The sequence below is a fragment of the Pseudophryne corroboree genome, chromosome 2 (assembly GCF_028390025.1).
Source record: "Pseudophryne corroboree isolate aPseCor3 chromosome 2, aPseCor3.hap2, whole genome shotgun sequence".
In the NCBI taxonomy this organism is placed as follows: domain Eukaryota; kingdom Metazoa; phylum Chordata; class Amphibia; order Anura; family Myobatrachidae; genus Pseudophryne; species Pseudophryne corroboree.
This window is the reverse complement of record NC_086445.1, coordinates 522878430-522891135: the sequence shown is the minus strand read 5'-3', so window position 1 is coordinate 522891135 and position 12706 is coordinate 522878430. Positions and strand designations below refer to the sequence as shown.

General features: G+C 46.1%; 1 protein-coding gene and 1 pseudogene across 1 annotated transcript in view; one reads left to right on the top strand and one right to left on the bottom strand.

Moving 5' to 3' along the window:
- The window catches only part of ZMPSTE24 (zinc metallopeptidase STE24), a 124704-nt gene extending 123219 nt beyond the window's left edge, over positions 1-1485 (top strand). The window contains exon 10 of the mRNA XM_063954191.1: positions 711-1485. Coding sequence (XP_063810261.1) covers positions 711-935 — 225 coding nt within the window. The 3' untranslated portion in view covers positions 936-1485. The remainder of the gene's footprint in view (positions 1-710) is intronic.
- Positions 1486-8279: 6794 nt separating this feature from the next.
- On the bottom strand, positions 8280-8398 carry LOC135051948 (5S ribosomal RNA; annotated as a pseudogene).
- Between the last annotated feature and the right edge of the window lie 4308 nt (positions 8399-12706).

Below are 12706 nucleotides of genomic sequence, written 5' to 3'. Positions count from 1 at the left end.
CAGTCTTGCATTCTCCCTCTATGGGTGTCGTGGACTCCCATATAGGGAGAAGAGCCTGTGGCTCCGGCATTGTAGCGCTGTGTGGGATCCCTGCATCGGTATTGTGATCACCGGGATCCTGTGTGGCAGGATCTTCACCGCTTCCCCGCCGAACAAACTGCACCCATTTTTTCGCAGCGCTGCAGGTATCACTGCGAAAAATGGTGCAGCGCCCATTTTCCTGGTGTTTCACGCATGCACAGTAGGAAAATCACTGGGAAAATGGCTGCCGCACCATTTTCCAGGAAACCTCCACATGTTCACTAGACTCCGGGACAGCGCTAGGGTCCCATAGTGACCCTAGTGCCTAGTGTCAAGAGCACTGCAAGCTGGAGAGGAGCGGGCTTAGATGGGGATTGCACACAAGCCGCCTCCTCTTTGAAAACGCCCCTGCATCAGTCTCTTTATAAAAGTCCTGGTAGTGCTAATGTTACTGATACCTTAATGCATTCTGTAAGGCAGTGCTGTTACTTATTGATAGACCATTAGATAGGAAGGGCAGTAATTCATCAAAGTGTAAATTGGCGTACTTTGTTCATTTCATAGCCTCTTGTAGCGCTTTAGATAAAATGCAACTTGTTTTTTTAGTAGGCGGTCATATATATTGGCTGTGACTAAAATGATTTTGTAAGCCTTAAATGTAATTCTAGAATCTCTTCTTCTTCTTCTAGGTCCTCTCGTTCTGTCTTACTGTATTAAGCCGGAGGTTTGAGTTTCAGGCTGATGCATTTGCCAAGAATCTTGGAAAAGCAAAAGATTTGTATTCTGCCCTGATTAAACTAAACAAGGACAATTTAGGATTTCCTGTCTCTGACTGGATATTTTCTATGTGGCACTACTCGCATCCTCCATTACTGGAAAGGCTGCAAGCCTTAAAAGCTGACAAACAGGATTGACAAAATGCCACCTTCTGCATAATGGATATGAACTTTGCAGGAAAGAGTAAATAGGCTGTGTTTTGTCCTCTCTTCACTTATGGTTTAACATAATAAATTGCAGACTTAAATTCTGCATGTATCAATGATACATAACGTGGGGACATTTTAAAGACCTGCACAGGAATATGTACATGGTTTTCATAAAATATTTTTTTTCTGCTTTTAAATGAAAATTGTTTGATTTTTTCAATGGAGCCTTATTTTGCATTTGTGTGTTTTTTAATTTAAACTGTTGTTTCAAAGGGTTTGCTTCAGACTAATAACAGTGGATATTCTGTTTCCTGTGCAGGTGAACCAGAGTATTTCACTAGACTATGTAAAAGTATTATTTTATTTTTTTCTTCTTTTGTATAAAGTTAGTCTGGACTTTGGTTTTTATTTGTCTCTTTCCGCTACTCAAATGAGAGAAATGGTGTAAGGTTGATATTAAATTTCCATGTTTACTAAATGTTTTGAGACCCAAATATTTTGCTTTCATCTGAATAAAACCTACTTGTGTTTTTTCTTATTTTTTTCCTGTTTGTTACATTTTAATTTCTACCACATTTTGCTTGATGACTGTTTACTTACAAAAAAATAATAATTAGATTATGACAATGGTTGGATTATGATAATTAAATCCAAAACCATTCTGTAGTACTGACCGCATGTCAGTGTTTTGTCTAGTGTATTGCAAATGCCAGCACACAGAATATCAGATTAGAAAATAAGTCTCTAACTATTCACCTCACAACCTAAAAGATACCAAAATACTTGAATTAAAAAAGGGATTTCTCTGTGCAAGGGATGAGTGTCAAGTAGTACAGTTGTCATTTAATCCTTCCAAGCATAAGCATTTGTTTAACTAAATTCTATGCCCTTAAATTTTACTTTTGCAGTGTAAGCTGATTTATGCATCTTCTGAGGTATTAATGCTTTACTGTATTATAAAAAAAAAAAAAAAATTGTTTATTGACTGACTTGGCATTTTATTTTGCCTTCCTCTGCACAGTTCTGGAAGCATGCGCAAGGGGCTTACTTAGAGTCAGATCAGCAATGACTGGTTAGGCAGGCAAGCACTTGGACCCACCAGAAGCCAGGTATGGATGTGGCTGAATATGCAGATACCTTTCTCTATCGTCCTAGTGGATGCTGGGGTTCCTGAAAGGACCATGGGGAATAGCGGCTCCGCAGGAGACAGGGCACAAAAAGTAAAGCTTTTCCAGATCAGGTGGTGTGCACTGGCTCCTCCCCCTATGACCCTCCTCCAGACTCCAGTTAGATTTTTGTGCCCGGCCGAGAAGGGTGCAATTCTAGGTGGCTCTCATAAAGAGCTGCTTAGAGAAAGTTTAGCTTAGGTTTTTTATTTTACAGTGATTCCTGCTGGCAACAGGATCACTGCAACGAGGGACAGAGGGGAGAAGAAGTGAACTCACCTGCGTGCAGGATGGATTGGCTTCTTGGCTACTGGACATCAGCTCCAGAGGGACGATCACAGGTACAGCCTGGATGGTCACCGGAGCCGCGCCGCCGGCCCCCTTGCAGATGCTGAAGTAAGAAGAGGTCCAGAATCGGCGGCTGAAGACTCCTGCAGTCTTCTAAAGGTAGCGCACAGCACTGCAGCTGTGCGCCATTTTCCTCTCAGCACACTTCACACGCAGTCACTGAGGGTGCAGGGCGCTGGGGGGGGGCGCCCTGGGAGGCAAATGTAAACCTATATAAAGGCTAAAAATACCTCACCTATAGCCCCAGAGGCTATATGGAGATATTTAACCCCTGCCTGTATTCACAAAATAGCGGGAGACGAGCCCGCCGAAAAAGGGGCGGGGCCTATCTCCTCAGCACACGGCGCCATTTCCTCTCACAGCTCCGCTGGTCAGGACGGCTCCCAGGTCTCTCCCCTGCACTGCACTACAGAAACAGGGTAAAACAGAGAGGGGGGGCAAATTTAATGGCAATATCTTGATATATATAAAGCAGCTATAAGGGAGCACTTATTATAAGGCTATCCCTGTCATATATAGCGCTTTTTGGTGTGTGCTGGCAGACTCTCCCTCTGTCTCCCCAAAGGGCTAGTGGGTCCTGTCTTCGTTTAGAGCATTCCCTGTGTGTCTGCGGTGTGTCGGTACGTGTGTGTCGACATGTATGAGGACGATATTGGTGTGGAGGCGGAGCAATTGCCAAATATGGGGATGTCACCTCCTAGGGGGTCGACACCAGAATGGATGCCTTTATTTATGGAATTACGGGATAGTGTCAACACGCTAAAGCAGTCGTTTGACGACATGAGGCGGCCGGACAATCAATTAGTGCCTGTCCAGGCGCCTCAAACACCGTCAGGGGCTGTAAAACGCCCTTTGCCTCAGTCGGTCGACCCAGACACAGGCACTGATTCCAGTGGTGACGGTGACGAATCAACCGTATTTTCCAGTAGGGCCACACGTTATATGATTTTGGCAATGAAGGAGGCGTTACATTTAGCTGATACTACAGGTACCACTAAACAGGGTATTATGTGGGGTGTGAAAAAACTACCTATAGTTTTTCCTGAATCAGAAGAATTAAATGACGTGTGTGATGAAGCGTGGGTTGCCCCTGATAAAAAGCTGATAATTTCAAAGAAATTATTGGCATTATACCCTTTCCCGCCAGAGGTTAGGGAGCGCTGGGAAACACCTCCTAGGGTGGACAAGGCGCTAACACGCTTATCAAAACAAGTGGCGTTACCTTCTCCTGAGACGGCCGCACTTAAAGATCCATCAGATAGGAGGATGGAAAATATCCAAAAAAGTATATACACACATGCAGGTGTTATACTACGACCAGCTATAGCGACTGCCTGGATGTGCAGTGCTGGGGTAGTTTGGTCAGAGTCCCTGATTGAAAATATTGATACCCTGGACAGGGACAATATTTTACTGTCGTTAGAACAAATAAAGGATGCATTTCTTTATATGCGTGATGCACAGAGGGATATCTGCACACTGGCATCACGGGTAAGTGCTATGTCCATTTCGGCCAGAAGAGCTTTATGGACGCGACAGTGGACAGGCGATGCGGATTCAAAACGGCATATGGAAGTTTTGCCGTATGAAGGGGAGGAGTTATTTGGAGTCGGTCTATCAGATTTGGTGGCCACGGCTACAGCCGGGAAATCCACCTTTCTACCTCAAGTCACTCCCCAACAGAAAAAGGCACCGACTTTTCAACCGCAGCCCTTTCGTTCCTATAAAAATAAGAGAACAAAGGGCTATTCATATCTGCCACGAGGCAGAGGTCGAGGGAAGAAACAGCAACAGGCAGCTCCTTCCCAGGAACAGAAGCCCTCCCCGGCTTCTACAAAAGCCTCAGCATGACGCTGGGGCTTCTCAAGCGGACTCGGGGACGGTGGGAGGTCGTCTCAAAAATTACAGCGCGCAGTGGGCTCACTCGCAGGTAGATCCCTGGATCCTGCAGATAATATCTCAAGGGTACAGGTTGGAATTAGAGACAGATCCACCTCGCCGTTTCCTGAAGTCGGCTTTACCAACGTCCCCTTCCGAAAGGGAGACGGTTTTGGAAGCCATTCACAAGCTGTACTCTCAGCAGGTGATAGTCAAGGTACCTCTTCTACAACAAGGGAAGGGGTATTATTCCACTCTATTTGTGGTACCGAAGCCGGATGGCTCGGTAAGGCCTATTCTAAATCTGAAGTCCTTGAACCTGTACATAAAGAAGTTCAAGTTCAAGATGGAGTCACTCAGAGCAGTGATAGCGAACCTGGAAGAAGGGGACTTTATGGTATCCTTGGACATCAAGGATGCGTATCTCCACGTTCCAATTTACCCCTCACACCAGGGGTACCTCAGGTTCGTTGTACAAAACTGTCACTATCAGTTTCAGACGCTGCCGTTTGGTTTGTCCACGGCACCTCGGGTCTTTACAAAGGTAATGGCCGAGATGATGATTCTTCTTCGAAGAAAAGGCGTATTAATTATCCCATACTTGGACGATCTCCTAATAAGGGCAAGGTCCAGAGAACAGCTAGAGATGGGATTAGCAATATCTCAAGAGGTGCTAAAGCAGCACGGATGGATTCTGAATATTCCAAAATCCCAATTAATGCCGACAACTCGTCTGCTGTTCCTAGGGATGATTCTGGACACGGTTCAGAAAAAGGTTTTTCTTCCCGAGGAAAAAGCCAAGGAGTTATCCGACCTGGTCAGGAATCTCCTAAAACCAGGAAAGGTGTCTGTACATCAATGCACGCATCTTCAGATGCACCTGCGGATAACCCTGTCTCCAAGGACAAGGGTATCTCTTCTGTGGTGGTTGCAGAGGGCTCATCTATTGGAGGGCCGCAGATTCGGCATACAGGATTGGATCCTGGTGACCACGGACGCCAGCCTGAGAGGCTGGGGAGCAGTCACACAAGGAAGAAACTTCCAGGGAGTGTGGTCGAGCCTGGAAAAGTCTCTTCACATAAACATTCTGGAACTAAGAGCAATCTACAATGCTCTAAGCCAGGCGGAACCTCTGCTTCAAGAAAGACCGGTGTTGATCCAGTCGGACAACATCACGGCAGTCGCCCATGTAAACAGACAGGGCGGCACAAGAAGCAGGAGTGCAATGGCAGAAGCTGCCAGGATCCTTCGCTGGGCGGAGAATCACGTGATAGCACTGTCAGCAGTGTTCATCCCGGGAGTGGACAACTGGGAAGCAGACTTCCTCAGCAGACACGATCTTCACCCGGGAGAGTGGGGACTTCATCCAGAAGTTTTCCACATGCTAATAAACCGTTGGGAAAGACCAATGGTGGACATGATGGCGTCTCGCCTCAACAAAAAACTGGACAGGTATTGCGCCAGGTCAAGAGATCCGCAGGCAATAGCTGTGGACGCGCTGGTAACACCTTGGGTGTACCAGTCGGTGTATGTGTTTCCTCCTCTGCCTCTCATACCAAAGGTATTGAGAATCATACGGCAAAGCGGAGTAAGAACGATACTAGTGGCTCCGGATTGGCCAAGAAGGTCTTGGTACCCGGAACTTCAAGAGATGGTCACGGACGATCCGTGGCCTCTACCTCTAAGACAGGACCTGCTTCAGCAGGGACCGTGTCTATTCCAAGACTTACCGCGGCTGCGTTTGACGGCATGGCGGTTGAACGCCAGATCCTAAAAGGAAAAGGCATTCCAGAAGAAGTCATTCCTACCTTGATTAAGGCAAGAAAGGAAGTCACCGCGAAGCATTATCACCGCATTTGGCGGAAATATGTTGCGTGGTGCGAGGATCGGAGTGCTCCGACGGAGGAATTTCAACTGGGTCGTTTCCTACATTTCCTGCAATCAGGATTGTCTATGGGTCTCAAATTGGGATCTATTAAGGTTCAAATTTCGGCCCTGTCAATATTCTTCCAAAAAGAATTGGCCTCAGTTCCTGAGGTCCAGACTTTTGTCAAAGGAGTACTGCATATACAGCCTCCTGTGGTGCCTCCGGTGGCACCGTGGGATCTAAATGTAGTTTTAGATTTCCTCAAATCCCATTGGTTTGAACCACTAAAAAATGTGGATTTGAAATATCTCACATGGAAAGTGACTATGTTACTGGCCCTGGCGTCCGCCAGGAGAGTATCTGAACTGGCGGCTTTATCTTATAAAAGCCCTTATTTAATTTTCCATTCGGATAGGGCAGAGCTGCGGACGCGTCCGCATTTTCTCCCTATGGTGGTATCAGCGTTTCACCTGAACCAGCCTATTGTAGTGCCTGCGGCTACAAGCGACTTGGAGGACTCCAAGTTGTTGGACGTTGTCAGAGCTTTAAAAATATACATTTCAAGGACGGCTGGAGTCAGAAAATCTGACTCGCTGTTTATACTGTATGCACCCAACAAGTTGGGTGCGCCTGCTTCTAAGCAGTCGATTGCTCGTTGGATTTGTAACACAATTCAACTTGCACATTCTGTGGCAGGCCTGCCACAGCCTAAATCTGTTAAGGCCCATTCCACAAGGAAGGTGGGCTCATCTTGGGCGGCTGCCCGAGGGGTCTCGGCATTACAACTCTGCCGAGCAGCTACGTGGTCAGGGGAGAACACGTTTGTAAAATTCTACAAATTTGATACCCTGGCAAAGGAGGACCTGGAGTTCTCTCATTCGGTGCTGCAGAGTCATCCGCACTCTCCCGCCCGTTTGGGAGCTTTGGTATAATCCCCATGGTCCTTTCAGGAACCCCAGCATCCACTAGGACGATAGAGAAAATAAGAATTTACTTACCGATAATTCTATTTCTCGGAGTCCGTAGTGGATGCTGGGCGCCCATCCCAAGTGCGGATTATCTGCAATACTTGTACATAGTTATTGTTAACTAATTCGGGTTATTGTTTAGGGAGCCATCTTTCAGAGGCTCCTCTGTTATCATACTGTTAACTGGGTTTAGATCACAAGTTGTACGGTGTGATTGGTGTGGCTGGTATGAGTCTTACCCGGGATTCAAAATCCTCCCTTATTGTGTACGCTCGTCCGGGCACAGTACCTAACTGGAGTCTGGAGGAGGGTCATAGGGGGAGGAGCCAGTGCACACCACCTGATCTGGAAAAGCTTTACTTTTTGTGCCCTGTCTCCTGCGGAGCCGCTATTCCCCATGGTCCTTTCAGGAACCCCAGCATCCACTACGGACTCCGAGAAATAGAATTATCGGTAAGTAAATTCTTATTTTTCACCCTACAATGCACATTGCTGCCTACCATGGGTTTGGGACATTTAGTACTTGTCAAAGTTTCAAAAGAAAAGAGAGACTCTGTGTTGGGGCACGCTTGAAAACTAAAACGTAACTTTTAATTAGAGTATGATAAAATTATGGTACACAGATAAACACACATATAATACTTTAGGAGAAGGTCATAAAAAATTATTATAGCCTCTCTCCACTTGTATTCTTGTATCTGAGAACTGATTCTCAATAGTCAAAAAAAAGGGGGATAAATAGGAGTAACAATTCTCCAAATAATATGAGTATTTAAGGTGACAGTGACACCCGAGATGAAAATATAAAAAATTTAATTTCAGCATAACAGAAAAAATTCCGACATGTGGTACATAGGCATTTGATATAATAAATTTTGACTATGATTTTAGTCCATCAACCAATGCCTATTGTGATGGTATATCCTGGTAAAGGTTAATCTGCTATTTCTAAGTTTCTGATCAACATGTACAGTAAGAGAAAAACTCTAAATGAGTCAATGATCAGAAAAAATAATTGAATAAGAAGAAGGGAATATAGATGTGAAATCGGTAAGGGTCAAAGGTTGCTTCAACACTTCTGCTTTTCACATGGATACAGAGGTATTTATTACTGCACCTAATATTCCCTAGCAGTCTCCCATATAGGTACTAATCAGGCTATTCACTGCTTAGCTTCCAAGATCAGGCGAGATTGGGCGTAACCAGTGAGATATGGCCGTAATACCACATAGATTGTGAATGAGAGGGTGTATGGTTATTGGCACATACCAGAAAGAGTACTTCTGCTGTCCATTATTGCGCACAGTCTCTCTGTTACTTTTGCATTGCAGAGAAGTTATGTGACTGGCGTCAGGATGAGAGAGTACTGAAAGAGCAAGATATAGGAAACGTATAGGTTCAGGGCCCGTCTTCTACTGTCCACTGTCATATAAAGAATATAGCGGACAGTAGATGAGAGAGGCGGGTTACCTAGGCCTATTGAATATTCGTGTGAAATTACACAGGTATCTTAAAGTTTCTTATGATAATACAGCATCCAAATTCAGATATTGCATATTCTTAATCATAACAGTAGTGGGCAGAAAATTTTTTGCTATTAGCGATGCCCCTAGGGTACAGCAATGGAGAACCGAAATCAGCTGTTGGAGATATCACATAAACATACGTGATCAGTAAAAATTACATAACACAAATTGAAGTATGCGAATGAAAGTAAAGAACATTTAAAAAACGTTAGACATTTAACACTGTAGTTGAGTAATAAATAGCAGATTTAACAAATAATAAATAATTTGATGACCAAAATGAACAATTTTGATGACCAGTGAACAAGCCACCTTCAGGTGAAACGCCCGTCTGTGTTTAGTGGTGCTGAACAGTGCACGGTTCAGCCCACTCACCTCCTGGTATCGTATATTTGATGAAATTTTGGTCATCAAATTATTATTTGTTAAATCTGCTATTTATTACTCAACTACAGTGTTAAATGTCTAACGTTTTTTTAAATGTTCTTCATTGACTCATTTAGAGTTTTTCTCTTACTGTACATGTTGATCAGAAACTTAGAAATAGCAGATTAACCTTTTACCAGGATATACCATCACAATAGGCATTGGTTGATGGACTAAAATCATAGTCAAAATTTATTATATCAAATGCCTATGTACCACATGTCGGAATTTTTTCTGTTATGCTGAAATTAAATTTTTTATATTTTCATCTCAGGTGTCGCTGTCACCTTAAATACTCATATTATTTGGAGAATTGTTACTCCTATTTATCCCCCTTTTCTCTGACGTCCTAGTGGATGCTGGGGACTCCGTCAGGACCATGGGGATTAGCGGCTCTGCAGGAGACAGGGCACAAAATTTAAAAGTTTGACCACTAGGTGGTGTGCACTGGCTCCTCCCCCTATGACCCTCCTCCAAGCCTCAGTTAGGTTTTTGTGCCCGTCCGAGCAGGGTGCAATCTAGGTGGCTCTCCTAAAGAGCTGCTTAGAAAAAGTTTTAGGTTTTTTATTTTCAGTGAGTCCTGCTGGCAACAGGCTCACTGCAACGAGGGACTTAGGGGAGAAGAAGTGAACTCACCTGCGTGCAGGATGGATTGGCTTCTTAGGCTACTGGACACTAGCTCCAGAGGGACGATCACAGGTACAGCCTGGATGGGTCACCGGAGCCGCGCCGCCGACCCCCTTGCAGATGCCGAAAAGAGAAGAGGTCCAGAAACCGGCGGCTGAAGACTTCTCAGTCTTCATGAGGTAGCGCACAGCACTGCAGCTGTGCGCCATTGCTCTCGGCACACTTCACACCAACGGTCACTGAGGGTGCAGGGCGCTGGGGGGGGCGCCCTGGGCAGCAATGAGAAATACCTATTCTGGCTAAAATACATCACATATAGCCCCTGGGGCTATATGGATGTATTTAACCCCTGCCAGGTTTTCAGAAAAACCGGGAGAAGAAGCCCGCCGGAAAGGGGGCGGGGCCTATTCTCCTCAGCACACAGCGCCATTTTCCTACACAGCTCCGCTGCTAGGAAGGCTCCCAGGCTCTCCCCTGCACTGCACTACAGAAACAGGGTAAAAACAGAGAGGGGGGGCACTTATTTGGCGATATTAACAATATTTGAGCTGCTATAAGGGGAACACACTTATTTAAGGTTGTCCCTATATATTTATAGCGCTTGGGTGTGTGCTGGCAAACTCTCCCTCTGTCTCCCCAAAGGGCTAGTGGGGTCCTGTCTTCTATCGGAGCATTCCCTGTGTGTCTGCTGTGTGTCGGTACGCGTGTGTCGACATGTATGAGGACGATGTTGGTGTGGAGGCGGAGCAATTGCCTGTAATGGTGATGTCACCCCCTAGGGAGTCGACGCCAGAATGGATGGCTTTATTTATGGAATTACGTGATACTGTCAGCACGCTGCAAAGGTCGGTGGACGACATGAGACGGCCGGCAAACCAGTTAGTACCTGTCCAGGCGTCTCAAACACCGTCAGGGGCTGTAAAACGCCCTTTACCTCAGTCGGTCGACACGGACACCGAATCCAGTGTCGACGGTGAAGAAACAAACGTATTTTCCAGTAGGGCCACACGTTATATGATCACGGCAATGAAGGAGGTTTTGCATATCTCTGATACTGCAAGTACCACAAAAAGGGGTATTATGTGGGGTGTGAAAAAACTACCGGTAGTTTCTCTAACGTCCTAGTGGATGCTGGGGACTCCGTCAGGACCATGGGGAATAGCGGCTCCGCAGGAGACAGGGCACAAAAGCAAGCTTTTAGGATCACATGGTGTGTACTGGCTCCTCCCCCTATGACCCTCCTCCAAGCCTCAGTTAGGTTTTTGTGCCCGGCCGAGAAGGGTGCAATCTAGGTGGCTCTCTTAAAGAGTTACTTAGAAAAAGTTTTTAGGTTCTTTATTTTCAGTGAGTCCTGCTGGCAACAGGCTCACTGCATCGAGGGACTTAGGGGAGAGATTTTCAACTCACCTGCGTGCAGGATGGATTGGATTCTTAGGCTACTGGACATAGCTCCAGAGGGAGTCGGAACACAGGGCTCGCCCTGGGGTTCGTCCCGGAGCCGCGCCGCCGACCCCCCTTGCAGACGCTGAAGATGAAGAGGTCCGGAACCAGGCGGCAGAAGACTCTCAGTCTTCATCAGGTAGCGCACAGCACTGCAGCTGTGTGCCATTGTTGTCAGCACACTTCACACAGCGGTCACGGAGAGTGCAGGGCGCTGGGGGGGGGCGCCCTGGGCAGCAATGTATAATACCTGTATGGCGAAAAATACATCACATATAGCCCTTGAGGCTATATGGATGTATTTAACCCCTGCCAGATATCTAAAACTCCGGAGAAGAAGCCCGCCGAAAAGGGGGCGGGGCCTATTCTCCTCAGCACACAGCGCCATTTTCCCTCACAGAAAGGCTGGTGGGAAGGCTCCCATGCTCTCCCCTGCACTGCACTACAGAAACAGGGTTAAAACAGAGAGGGGGGGCACTGATTTGGCGATATGTATATATATTAAAATGCTATAAGGGAGGAACACTTATATAAAGGTTGTCCCTGGATAATTATAGCGTTTTGGTGTGTGCTGGCAAACTCTCCCTCTGTCTCCCCAAAGGGCTAGTGGGTCCTGTCCTCTATCAGAGCATTCCCTATGTGTGTGCTGTATGTCGGTACGTGTGTGTCGACATGTATGAGGAAAATATTGGTGAGGAGGCGGAGCAAATTGCCTGTAATGGTGATGTCACTCTCTAGGGAGTCGACACCGGAATGGATGGCTTATTTATGGAAATTACGTGACAATGTCAACACGCTGCAAGCCGGTTGACGACATGAGAGGGCCGGCGAACAAATTAGTATCTGTCCGGGCGTCTCAAACACCGTCAGGGGCTGTAAAATGCCCATTTACCTCAGTCGGTCGACACAGACACGGACACTGATTTCAGTGTCGACGGTGAAGAAACAAACGTATTTTCTTTTAGGGCCACACGTTAAGGGCAATGAAGGAGGTGTTACATATTTCTGATACTCCCAAGTACCACAAAAAAGGGTATTATATGTGAGGTGAAAAAACTACCTGTAGTTTTTCCTGAATCAGATAAATTAAATGAAGTGTGTGATGAGGCGTGGGTTTCCCCCGATAGAAAATTATTGGCGGTATACCTTTTCCCGCCAGAAGTTAAGGCGCGGTGGGAAACACCCCTCAGGGTGGATAAGGCGCTCACACGCTTATCAGAACAAGTGGCGGTACCATCTACGGATAGGGCCGTACTTAAGGAGCCAGCTGATAGGAGGCTGAAAAATATCCTAAAAAGTATACACACACATGCTGGTGTTATACTGCGACCAGCGATCGCCTCAGCCTGGATGTGCAGAGCTGAGGTGGCTTGGTCGGATTCCCTGACTAAAAATATTGATACCTTTGACAGGGACAGTATTTTATTGACTATAGAGCATTTAAAGGATGCATTTCTATATATGCGAGATGCGCAGAGGGATATTTGCACTCTGGCATCAAGAGTAAATGCGA